We start from the raw sequence: 13,691 nt of genomic DNA on the forward strand, positions 1-13,691 counted from the left end.
GGAAATCAACTTTTCCCCAAACTATAGAAAATTGCAAGGTGACAATTACTGTTTCTTTGAAATTTTGCTTGTATTTACAGAAAATATGAGTATCAACAGCAGTTTTATCCTAAGACTTTCAGAGGGTAAACCTTAAATCTGGGTTAGTTCATCCTGTCCATGTACTTGCTCCAAATTTATACCGGTAACATCAGCAAGAGAAGAATTTAATCCCCCATCCAGTTCACGTTGAAGCCAGTGGAAAGACTGATTTCAGCACATCCTGGTCTGGCCTTAATCTCTGGAGGATTAATAAACATACATGCAGAATTAAATAATGGCAACAAAGAAGAACAATAGAAATATTAGTAAATGATATTGGGGAGGGAAAAAAGCACCCTGGGGAATTAATAAGGTTGAATCCCTTGTTGTCAGAAATACTGTGACTTTGGTGAGGTCTTCATCCAGAAGCAAGTTGATTTGTATGTGATTATTTGTTCTTTCAGGCAAATGCACTCACCAGCACACAGACCATCTGTCATGATGCCTCCATCCTTTGCAATTTAGGATGTGACTTTTGACATTGAAGGGCAGGTCTCCACTCCTAATTGGAGTCATGGAAGGAAATCTAAAATTACATTTATCTGGAAAAGTTGTTTTTGTGAAGTAAATAGAAATAAGAAACCATCTGGGAAAGCTTTCCCTCAAGGCATATTCTTTTTCTCCACTAGGGTGTTAGTTTTGGTAATTTTTGCAATTACAGTTTCCATCTAAGTATTTTTAAGAACTCTGTCATTGTTTTGGTCCCAGTGTGTCTAAAAGTTGGAATTAATCTCAGCAACTGCATTACTCCAAACCACACTGTTTGAGCAAGAACTTGCTAAAGCCACATGAGGTTGTTTTTCACAGTGTTTTAAATTAAAGTATTTGGATATGTGCAAAATCATTATCTTCTGCAGAAGAATTTCCAGTGCCCAAATGTTGCTGTCATTAAGCTGAAATTGGACTTTTTAGGCATTGTATGGGTTTGCAAACACTGTTCTTGGGGGAAAACCTGTGCCAGCATGTGAGCACTGTTTGAACTCCTCACCTGTTTCCTAGCTTTCCTTTCCATAACTTCCCATGGCACATTGCAGCAGATTTGGTTTTCCTTTTGTGTCACATGAACTTTCCTCCCTCTTGAATTCTTACTCAGTGAAACATACTCAGTAAACATACTCAACCCAGCAATACTGAGTAATTTCTCCATCCCTTCTCTCTGTAGAGCTGAGGAACTTGTGAATATTAGAAATATTTCTATTTGAGTGATTGATTACATAAAACTTACGTAATGTCACTTACTTATTCCAACCTCTGATAGTTCATACCCTGTTTTCTTTAGGGAAAGCATTGCATGGTTCTTTCTCTTTCTAATAGGTTAGTCATGATGACAAATGTCCTGTCTGTTCTAGTACTTTGTTGTAAGCTTAAATATCATTATTTTGATCATTTGACAGCTAGTAAGTTGCACTTTGCTGGTTTCCACTGCAAGTTACATGAATCCATTTGATAGCTTTAAAGGTATGCTTTGAAGGTGGTTAAAAATATACCTGATATAGAGGACCTGCCCTTAGAGCTGATGTGCATTTTTATGCCTAAATGACAAGCCTCTTCATTTAATTTCAGAGGGCCTATTAGATGAAGGTCCTCATAAAGGGGAAACAGTTTTCCCCCCAGGAAAGATCATGGAGATGCAGGGTATGGCCAGGATCCCTTCTGTGTTGTGCAGGAGTTATCCAGGGGATACAAGGGGCAAGGGCTGGGATGGTGTGATTGCTCATACAGACCCAAATTGAGCAATATTTCCTATAAAGTTATTCCAGTTCACTTGGAAGGTATTTTCCCCCACACTCTGATGAAGGTGTATGGGGTGTGGGCAGCACTGATGGTAGCATACCCAGTAGTAGTGTTATCCCCCCAGGCATTCCGTGGCAGCTTTGTATCCCAACCAAGCACCCAGCAAGGTACTGCTCTTCCATTAAGTACCTAAAAACAATCAAAAGTGAAATTACTGCTAACGAGTGAGGAGAGAGGAACATTTATAAATGCACTGTCAGATTTAATAAACATCCCTTATCTACAAGTTTTGTGTTATTGTCAGTAATGGCTGGAAAGCATGCAAAAGTACAGACATTTATCATACTAGGGCATATATAGTTGTAAGTGACATATGAAGCACGGAAATGGACTTGCATATCTCTGAAATTGCCTTTGTGAGTTACTATTTTGATGTGTCTATCAGAGCTGAAGGGAGACTAACACAGGCTAAGCATGGATAGAAACAGAGGGTGATTTGGGGATTGGTGGTAATTTGGTTTCAAAGCATTCTCTGAGGTTTTTCTCAAGTCTGGGGCAAATATGCGTGACAGGCTTGGGACTTCAGTAATCAGAGATTTTCTGGGGAAAAGATGAAAACAGATTTTACTTGTATCAGTGCAATTGCTGCAGGGACCATTTTGTTTAATCTGAGCTTGTATGGATTTGGGAAAATATTGTCACTTAGCATTACAGCTGTATGAATGCCCTCTGTCTCCCTACCATCACTTGGGGAAAATGCCATTTAAGAAATGCTTTGGTTTCATGCTACTACTTCAGGCTGCACAAGGAAAAAGTGGTCAAGGTGCAAAGGGTTGCAGAGGGTGATGCAGTTTGCATCACCTAGAAATACTCCTGTAAGTCCAAGTTTGAGGCAGAGAAGGGAACGAACAAGCATGTCTGTGGACACACAGAAGGTTTTAGTAGCCAGAACAGCCAACCCTGCACATTTCATAACCACTAAATTCAATGAGTTTGCATTTGTCAGTGTAGTGTGCCACTTTCCTGAGCCCTTTGATTGCTGCTGCCTTGTACAGCACCTGAATATGGGTCATTTCAGCAATATCTAAATTTTTGTTAGGCTGTCTGTTGAGGTAATGCTGCAGCTGATTCAAGAAAACATCACTTTGGCATTCAGGAATTGCGGCATATGGGCTAAAATCTGTATCACATAGAATTTAAATGCTTCATGGTGGTAATCCCATGATGCTGCCCTGCAGAATTCTGGGTTGCCCCCATGTCACAGGAGTGGTGGCTGGGGCACTAAGGGCCCAGCAGATCACCCTGTCTGGAGCAGGATCTGCACTCCCAGCATGCAGCCCTGCTCTCAGCGCTGCGACAGACAGCAGCCTCTTGGGACGTGCCCTCTGTGTCAAAACTTTCCAGACGGGTTGTGTTTTTATTATATTAACATCACAGATAAAAGCAAAGCTTTCATCTTTCAGGAATCAGCCCATGCCCTGCAGTTCAGTTCTGGCTCTTGGCTTTTTTACTGGTCAGGGATGTTCTCACACTCAATGTTTTACTCTCCCTTTTAGCTAAAATGTGTAAATGTCCACATAGAACATATATTATATGGTACATGCTACCATAACCTCCAGCAGTACCATGCAAGTATCCATGCCCCCCACTGACTCCTAAACCTGGATAGAGCTGGCTTTGCTACACATTGAAGCAAAATTACATGATGAAGGTATTGCATGTGGCAGCAGAATCTGTCCTTTGGAGGGCAAACTGGTTGAGTTCAATAGAGGTTAAATCGTAATAAATTCCATCCACTCAAGCATGCACATCCCACTTAAAACTCTGCGGAGCAAGGCGAGTACCTCATTGTCTGTGCTTTAGCCTCTGGCCAGAGTGGCATTCACACTGTGATATTGTATACAGATAATTATAGCGTGTATCTTTTTAGAACAGTTTCCATAAGCAAAGAAATTGCAGGAATGGTGTTATTCATCAGATACAAGCAGGCCATTTTCTTTTCTTTTCAAATGTTCTAGTTGGAAAATTATTCTGCGCTGTTGCCTGAGCTCGATAATACTGCTTCAGGGATTTACCTTGTTTTGTTTGATTTGGGTTTTATTTGCTCAGTATATACTGCTTATGACCCAGGTTCTCACTTGGTAAATACTGGTGTGATGAAGTTCACTTTGTGGATGTGCTTAGATCCCTTATATCTCTTAGCACAAACAAAAATTTGTGCATGAGGGAGAAAGCTCCACTGAGGTGTTCTGGCTGATGCTCTGACAGCCACATACTGTTGATGTCTTAACAGAAGCAGCCCTCTTTATTCCACTCTCCAGATCGTAACTAACATTTCATCTACAGCTACTGTTTACTGGATGGAGGATGTGAGGAGGGGACCAGTGGTTTTGCATGATTTTGGTAGAGAACCACCAAAGTGCTCTCTGCCCACAGTTCAGGGGAAAAAAAGTAGGTCCTGGGATACCAAGCTGAAGCCTTTTCAGAGCTTGTTATACTGGGTTTCCCTTTGCAGCTTCAGAAGCAGGGAAGCCCTTTCTCTTGCCTATTTGCTTCTGCCTCCTTGCTCTGTCCTCTGAGCTGCTTCCAATGCATGGAGCATCACGGTGAACCACATCAACAAGCTTTCCTGAGCTAAAAATACTCTCTGTCCAATTATTTATTTATTGTCCTATATTATTTGTAGCTTGGATCAACTCTTTGGCATGGTTCCCTGAGAGGTCCCATGGGAGAGGGAGAGGGAGAAGTGCAAGAGTAACCATGCCCTCTGACTGCTGCCTCAGTCTTGAAGCAGTGAAAAAGTCTGTTTTTCTCAAGACAGCTGGCCCAAGTTCAGAGCTCCAACACTTGTCTGATCCCAAGAGAAGCACATTTAAATGAGTGCAGTTTGTCTTAGTGGCTGTTTCAGCAAACTGGGCTGTTTTATTGTATGGTCTGACTGGTGCCTAGCTGCATAGAATCAGTCAAGGGCACTGGTGGCCAGGAGGATGCCACCAGGGAAAGCTCCTCCTTCCAGCCATCCTTTGCTTCAGGTGTAGCATAAACACTGCAGCTTTTGCATTGGCCTGTCTTGAGTATTGGGCCAGATCTTTGCTGGTTACCTGAGAGATGCAACAAGTGCATCAGGTACATTTGGGGACACTGAAGACCATAGCAGGATGACATATTTTTTATTTCTGTGAGCAGGCTAAACTGCACCTGCTCCTGCACTGTGTTGGAGTGCTTTCCAAAATCACACTGTTCTAAAGATCTGATGTGAGATGCCTTAATTGAGCATCCAAGCTGAGGTTTTGAACAGTGTGAGAATCTGTAATTACTGGTTTTCCCTTGGTTTTAGGATAACATTGCCTAAAGTTCAGGATGCCCTCTGGGATGACTCCTTGACTTTTCCAGTCAGTTCAAAGATTCCTCATCCTTGTTCCCAGCAACAACACATTCTCCAGAGCAGGCTAGCCATACGGCAGTATTTCTAACTTTCAAAATGTGACCACTGCACAGAATAAAACCCTACCCATGACTCTGATAATTTGTGGTCCTTTTACTTGAAGCAGACAGCAAAGACAGATTTGAAGTATGAACACAATGCAACAGTTAAGTTAGAAATGGGAATAGAAACTAAAACAGAAAATCTCTCTTAGAATTTCTAAAGCAAGTGTTAAAAATTTCAGAAATTGAAAATGTATAGAGAGGGTCAAGCAGCTTAGATGATGTACTCACACCTCATCACAGTGTTCCCACTTACCAGCAGTTGCCGCTCTGATTCCAAACACTATAATGTTTCTCTAGATGTGTAATGAGAAATAACTGAGGAATGTGAGTGAAAAGCCTTGCTTTAAACATGGTCCAGAGTATTTAGTCTGTTATCACTGTTACTCCCAATGCTGATGATTGTACTGAGAAGTACCACATGTTCACTGAATAGTTTTGATGATTGGTAAGTGTGTTTTTATCACTGTCATTATGTTGTTTTTCCTACTAATAAAGCATCAGTTGTTCGGTAAATCTTCAACAGGTGTTGTCTTTTGTTACTAGAACCGAAACATATTTCCAGCTTTGTCAGGAGTCTTTGTTATTTGCTTTGCAGCACCCCAGTTTGTGACTGGTGTTTCTGTATGGCTTTACAAAAGTATCATTTCATGTATTCATTTCTCCAAGTTAAAAGAATATAATTCTTTCAATATGGAAAGCTGTGCAGTCAGGCTGGGGTTGCATTATGCAAACAATGAGATAACAGCCTCCTTTTGCTCCCACCAAAGAGCAAAGTGGAGCTGAAGGAGCCCCTGGAAGGGGTTGTGAAGTTTTTTACCACATTGTCTTCTATATCATTCTCCTTTGCTCTATATTAGCATAACTGAGAGATGTGTTCATTTGACCCCTGTAGGGATAGCACAGGGAATGACTGTATGAGTACAGAATTTTTCAGGGTTGTGTCTGGTGTTTTTCTTCAGAACAAGTTTGCATTTTGCTCATTCATTGCAATCAAATACAATGGGGATAACTTTTTTCAGTTCATCTAGATTTAATAAAGCAGAGTAATATAATTTCAGGAGGGGATTAATTTTTCCATCGTGCTGTTATAAATATTTGGAATCTCAGTGGTGCTCTGTGTGACACCTCTTCCTTCTCCACTAGGCAGAAGTGGATTTGAGTGCCAAAGATGAATATGCCAGAAAATCTCCCAGGAATCTGTCATACTCCCAAAATGTCAGAGTGGCAAGAGATGTGTAGGCCCTGGAGGTTCAGTTAGACTTTAAAACCTGAATTTTTACCTTAAGGGGCCCTTCAGGAAGCCCCCCTTCCTCTCTCTAAGCTTACAAGGAGACCCAATGCCCCTGAAAGTAATGTAAAATAGGTCCTCAGGAAAATCACCCGTGGTCATACCTGGCAGCATGCCAGTTTCAGTAGTGTTCAGTGGAACTGTATCAATGTCCTCTCTTCAGGAACTGAGTTATGTCTGTGATGCAGAAAACTTAGTGCTCCCTACATACAAAAGTCTTGTATTGCAGCTTTTCTATAACAGAAAGTGATGGAGGGTTGTTCCAACTCTAAATTCTGGTATATCTCTGTCCCTGGGAAACACTGTATGCTTCCTATGCTATGGCCAGTGGAGTCATGACAAATAATGCTCTTGTTTCTTATGAAGCTGATGCTTAACTTACTGTAGTGCTTTTAAAGATAAGCAAGCAACAAGTCTTTGCCCTGTAGTTAATTTTTCCGTTCCTTCATAGAGCTTTCTCCTTTCCTCCACAGTTTGTCAAGGGACAAATAACAAGCTGACCCAACTGGGACATGTGGAAGACCATTTTACCAGCCTGCAGAGGATGTACAACAATTGCGAGGTGGTACTCAGCAACCTGGAGATTACATATGTGGAGCACAATCGTGACCTCTCTTTCCTGAAGGTTAGTGTTCATGGCCAATGGGGTCTTCTCTGCTTCAACAAATCCTACTCCATTTTTTAAGAGCAAAGGATCAGCTGCTCATAAAATTCTGTGGTGATCCAAAAACATAGCTAGTTAAGGTCAGAGTAATCACAGCCTACAGTCTAAGCATACGTGTAGGCTGCAGGATGCACTCAACCCTACTAAAGAAGTCAGGTACTTTGAGAAATAGCTTTTCAAGCACTGTGCTGGGTGCCATGCAGATGGTTTTCTTCTTATTTATAATTAGAATTACATCCTATTACCTATTATCTCACTTCTCAGAGAGCAAAAGGCTTTGTGGTGCTGCTGGGCAAAGCAAAGCACAAAGCAAATGGCAGATTGTGAAGTGTGGAGGCCTTTTCCCTGCCCTCTAAACTGCGATCCCTTCCCCTGCCATAGCTGTGAGTGCCTCTCCAGCCTGAAGTGCTCACACCCTCAGCAGGCAGTCAAGTCCTGTGCAATAACTTCCCACATGGATTCTTGAAGTGATCTTCAAGATAATCCACTGTGATTGACACATGGGCTACGCCCATCTCAACATTTGTTTTGTGCACAAGTTCATGGGCAAATTAAGGCAAGCTGAGGAGGGAGTGAACAGAGGATGGATGTTTAAACACAGCCGTGGCATGGGGAGGAGCGATGGCTGACATGAGGACCTCCAGGTCCTCCACCAGCAAGTAACAAGCAATATCAAAAAATCTACAGTTTGAACATATGGGTTACAAATATGATGGTATTGCCATTCTTCTTTCCCAAACACAACCTGATCAGGGAGCTCAGGGTTCTGAGGAACATAACAAGTCTCTTGAAAATTTACTAGTAGTCTTCATAGAAAAGGAAAATATCCTTAGTAGCCTGAAGGGTTTTCACTTGCAGTGATTTTTGTAGGGGATAGAAATGCATACATTTCACAGTGCAAGACAGGAATTAACCCACATGCAGGGACAGTACCTCACTTGTCCTTTTGCCCTGTAAAGATATATATTGTTTAAGAAGGAGAAGCTTGCCTAGTCTTCCCCTCTGATGAGCACGGGAAGGGGCACAGAAGAGACCATATAAATGCCTGAATCAGGGGGCATCTGTGTGCTGCCAGTTGCTGAAGGCTAGGCAAGTGTTTCTGGGAAGCATCACACTTAGCCATTTCATACATGTTTGCCTTTTTCTCCTGCATCCCCTAGTCAGCCCCACTTACCCTTACTTGGGGACAGAACAGGGGTATGCTGGACCTTTGGAATGACTCCCTAGTAGCTGCTGAAAGGGTGAGTTTATACATGCTTAACCACCAAGGTTTTGCACATTTGCCCCTTTTTCTTCTTAGATTTATGTATTTTTAATGAGATTAGGTGGTCCCTCATTCCTTAAAATTGAAAGGTGGTGGATTGGAGGAGTGGGAGGAGGAAAGCCGTTATTGAAGAGTACTATGGATTAAGCCCCTTGTTTCTTCTGTTGCAATCTCAGACAATACAGGAGGTTGCAGGCTACGTGCTCATCGCCCTTAACATGGTGGATGTCATTCCCCTCGAAAACCTCCAGATCATCCGAGGCAATGTGCTGTATGACAACTCTTACGCCCTGGCTGTTTTATCCAACTACCACATGAATAAAACCCAGGGACTCCGACAGCTGCCGATGAAGCGGCTTTCAGGTGAGACACGAGCAAGAAGCGGAGGCACCTCTAAAGCCAGCTTCAACTGTCAGCTTAGTGGTGTCAAGATCTGTTGGAGATTGCCTCTCAAAGTCATGGGCCATCAAAACGCGCTTTAAAAGCAAGGATCTGAATGTAGTTTTCTAATTGCTTTCCTGCTAGCCAGTCTTCTGCAAAAGACAAAGAAAACTCATCAAGATTCATCTTTGTTCCCGAAACTGGCAAAGAAGCATCCATTTGTTATTTTGTATTATTTGATTCCAGTGCATACATATAGATATTTTCTGTTAGATCCCTGGAACTGGTAATATGTGTGTCTCTGGCTGGGCACACCAGCGGTTCCTACTCTGCTGACCTCTGTGGGCCCTAGACGTGGCACCAGGCAGAGGACTACATACAGTGGCATTTTGGTGGAATCCAAGAAAAACTGACTCTGCAGAGCCTGTCGGTCTGATCTGGGTGTTAGTTACACGATCAGGAGTGCTGATGCCCTGCACGTTGTTCCTTTCTGTCAGTACCATGTGACTGAGGTGGAGAAAGATGTAACTTATTTCTCTTTCTTTAGATCAGAGACATTTTGGGGATGTCTCTGGGGCAAAAAAAGGGATTTGTTTCACTTAGCAATTTTTTTTTTTATTTCTTTGACAGAAATTCTCAATGGAGGTGTTAAAATCAGCAACAACCCCAAACTGTGCAACATGGATACTGTTCTTTGGAATGACATCATTGACACAAGCAAGAAACCTCCCACAGTGCTTGAATTTGCAAGCAACCTGTCTTCTTGTGAGTAATAACTTACAAGAAGTGCTATGTGTCCTTCTCCATTTCAGAGAGTAAAATGAACATCCCATCTTTCATGCAGTGGGTTCCTGGTCCAATAATTTCTAACAAAGGCCACCCAGCTCTGTTCCAAGAGAAGTGCTTTCATTTCTGCACCATTGGCCTAAGACATAATTTTTTATGATAGTTAGGTCCTTAACTCATAGCTCAGTAAAGTTCTTGGGAATGTTCCTCTTGATTTAAGACAGTACCTTGCATATGTGCTCAGCTCAGAAAGACAGCTAAGAAAAACATGCATCCATTTGCTTTCCAGCAATTTTCTGTTTACATTGTAAGGCTCTGGTCTAGAAAAACCATATGGGTAGCTTGATGGAGTTACTTGAAGCCTTTTTAGTGCTAAGGCTCAAGTAATGCAATAAAATTCTCCTGTTTTGGGCTGCACAGATTACCCTGGCAAAAGTATTAATAAACAGGTAGATAAATCTGACACTTCAGATCAACAGGGAGATGAGGGGATATTTAAAAGTTTGTACAGCATATGCTTAAAGCAGGCTCAAGCTAATCCTTCAGCCTTATGAGTCCCTCGTAAAATCCCCAGTCATTTCACAGAAAGGAGGGTTTATTTTCATTTCTGAGCATTTCATTTCTGGCACTATAAATTGGCAGGAAAACATATTTTCTTTATCTTCTTCCAGTTGCATAATTGCCTGAGAGCTAATAGCCAACTTCTGTGTTGACTTATTTTGCTATGGAGCCCTGGCGTAATCAAGGAGTTGCAAACTATACATGTCAGCACAGGAGTTTGGCTCTGAACACCACAGAAATGTTAACCTTTAACTTTTCAACTTAAAAAAAAATAAAGTTCTTTGGTCCCACACCAAATCAATCAACTCTTGGACAAGTATTGGCATTTGTTCAGCTATTTGATGGTTGACGGGGGGAAGGAGAATCACATGCTGTTAGTGGGAAGAAACGCTCGAGTAGGAAATGTCTTTTGAACGTTGTGAATTCTGCATTAATCTGCTAAGACAGCCCTTTATGGCTTTAGTAATAATCCCATACTCTTAAATAAGTTGTTTCTCTGGGACTATGCTTGTCATTAAGAGAAAGAAGAAGAAAGAACAGAGCAAGGAGGGAAGAATGGGAAAGAACCCAGCACTGAGCCCTCGAGGTCAGGCAAGGTATCTGTCCATCCTGCCCACCTCTCCATTAATCATCCATCTGCAGCATAGTCCTGCACAAGGAGTATTTTTGGCAAAAGGATGGGAGGAGGGCACAAAGCAGACAAGTCAAATTACTTTGTGGTCAGAGTAGCTGGCAGTTGCCTGTGAATCCAGTTGGATTTGTTTTCTTTTTAGAACTGCCTGGTTCAGAAACACTGATTTACATGTGGCCTGTAGTGAGCAGCTGGCACATGCCTGACTTCAAGCCAGTGGTGACTTGCCATTGCATGAAAACCCCAGCAGAAGGGCCAGCCGGGCAGTAGCTGAGATTCCTGTTCCTGGGAAAAATGTGCCTCTTTCGTAAGCTAGACTGGCTGGGTATTGTGCTCGCTTGCTCAAAGGTGTGGAGGTGGAGAACTGCACGTACGAAAGCAGAGGTGAACAAAGGAGAACGAATTCAGCTCTCAAATTTTTTGAGCACTGTTATGTAGGTGCTTCCTACCTTGGTTTATCAGGAAGGAAATCTCAAGTCATTGTTTGCTGTTGTTCTAGGTACATTGTTATTTTCTTCATTTACAGAACATTACACTGTCTCTTGTGTTTTAGGTCCCAAATGCCATCAGAACTGCACAGAAGACCATTGCTGGGGCCCTGGTGAACAAAACTGCCAGACATGTAAGCCTGCAGTTTAGTTAAGAAATAGCTTATGTGCTCTTAACATACGTACTACATTTCTGTCTACTGAAAAACTAACCGTAATTATGCAGGTAGGATGCTTGCTTGATTCTAAGAGAGCAGCAGAAACATCCATTTACAAGGGCCTGAGGTTTTGCAACAGTTTATTTTTCCTAAAGAAAAGGTTGAGGAGGAACACCATGACAATTTGTTTCACTGCTTTTTTTTTTTCTCTAAAAAGTGGGGAAATACACTGAGTTTTGTTTTGTGAAAAGTTTAGTGGAAAAACTGCTGATCTAGACATAATGCAAATAAAAGCAACATCCTACATTCAGTTTTCCATTGCAAACAGTCACCTGAACCCAAGTTTTTTGTCTGCAAATATCAAGCCAAATTTGTATGACTTAGAGCTTGAGGAAAGAGGAGCATATACCTTTCCTGTCTTCACTTAGTGCAAGCTTCAGTTTTTGTCATTTGGCTCTGCAGTTTGGCTCTTGGGGTGGACAGTGGCTGCGCATGCAAAGCCCTTCCTGGGTTGATTCCTGCAGCTGAAGCTGCACAGCTGTCCCAGGACCTTGCGAAACCTCAGGTCTCAGCCCTGCGAGCTTCCAGCATTTACAAACCCTCGCTGGAATCAGGAAGTTGACGAGTGCATGAAACAAAATCTTTTGTGAGCTCTTGCTCGCCTCTCCAGGCATTTGAGAATCTGGCCAACTGAAAATGTATCCCACATTTCCATATGTGGGAAAGTTTAGGGGATACGTCTCTTTCTTCTGGAAATGAACGTGGGACACTCTATATGAAGTAAAATTGTTTGATGTAATATATGTCTCCAACAGGAAACTCTAGTCAATAGTTATCAAAGTGATGAGGTGCTTTATTCCCCTGCTAATTCTTATGAAAAAAATTGTATCAAAATGCCGTTCATGTAGAACAATGTGCCTTTTATTCCCCTGTTTCTAGTTGAATGGAGGAGTTGCTATCAGAGAAGCTAATGCATACCATGGAAATAATCTGTTTCCTTGAAAATATAGTACCTTACTTACAGGTCTACAAGGAAAAATAAAATAATACAGTTTGGATACAGAACTGTGTAATGGAAAAAGAATATATGATTTTGAAAAAAAAAAAATCACTGTTATATACCCTGTAGCTGGCTATTTTTGGAAATAATTTTCTGTTAATTAACAACCATGGTTTTCAGACTTGCAGGAATTTCTGATAATATTGTAACTCATTTGTGCCAACTGTGAAGTTGATAACAGTTAGCACAGTGCACAGCTGAAATGCTCAGGATGCTGTATGAAGCAGAGTAGCCATCAGGTTCTTCTGGCAGCTTGTGCCAGGCTTCGTGGATCAGTATTTTTTTTTAGAGAACAAAACAATCCCATTTTGGATATCTGGTACAAAAACATGATAGCCATTCATTTGTGTGTTTAAAAAAAAATTGTTCTGATTATCCTTTTCTCTGCTTTGCTATTCAAATGGAGAAGCTTTCCCAATTCTCAACAAAATGTTGCAGGCAGTTTTTGCTTCCCTGCAAAAAGCTGGACCAGGGCCAGTTCTTTCCTTTGGGTTGTTGCACTGGTGCAAACCCTGAGGGAGTTGTGTAATGAAGATAAAATTTGGCCAAGGATTTGAACATTAAAGAAAAATAATTCAATGTGCATATGAAATCTGCTTGCTGAGTGAGTCTCCCCTATCTCTACAAATTTTGGAAATATTTTAGTGCATTAAAAGGCCATGTTACAGCACCACACCTACAATGTATATTTTCCAGTTATAGTACGGAGTCCTGGCAATTCTGTCACATTGTTTTTCCCAAAGTTAGCACCAATAATAGTAAATTTTCTCAATGAAATGGAGACAGATGTCTCCATGTCTCTGTTGCCCACCTATAAGATGCAATGACACCGTCACAGAGGTTTACTTGGTCTAGGCATTGTTGCAACAGGGTTGTTCTTTCTAAGGAGGACATATTTCCTGGCTGGGATCAGAGTTCTTAGCACCTCATAAGAGCCAAGATAATTACAGGCTGAACATGACCCCTTCTTACCACCACCCACACTCGCTCTCACCCCTCCCAAACTTTGGCCTTAAATGAGGACAGAACGTCCCGTGAGGAAAATCTAGCACAGAACCTGCACCAGACCTTTTCTCCATATTTCTTGATCTCATTACAGCAAGTAC

General features: G+C 41.7%; 1 protein-coding gene across 3 annotated transcripts in view; it reads left to right on the top strand.

The window, feature by feature from the left end:
- Window positions 1-13,691, top strand: part of EGFR (epidermal growth factor receptor) — a 158,194-nt gene that overhangs the window by 102,141 nt on the left and 42,362 nt on the right. For all 3 annotated transcript variants that reach the window (XM_038128769.1, XM_038128767.1, XM_038128770.1), the window contains exons 2-5: window positions 7,066-7,217; window positions 8,697-8,883; window positions 9,532-9,666; window positions 11,433-11,501. In XM_038128769.1, coding sequence (XP_037984697.1) covers window positions 7,066-7,217; window positions 8,697-8,883; window positions 9,532-9,666; window positions 11,433-11,501 — 543 coding nt within the window. The remainder of the gene's footprint in view (window positions 1-7,065; window positions 7,218-8,696; window positions 8,884-9,531; window positions 9,667-11,432; window positions 11,502-13,691) is intronic.

The sequence above is a fragment of the Motacilla alba genome, chromosome 2 (genome assembly GCF_015832195.1).
Source record: "Motacilla alba alba isolate MOTALB_02 chromosome 2, Motacilla_alba_V1.0_pri, whole genome shotgun sequence".
Classification (NCBI taxonomy): Eukaryota; Metazoa; Chordata; class Aves; order Passeriformes; family Motacillidae; genus Motacilla; species Motacilla alba.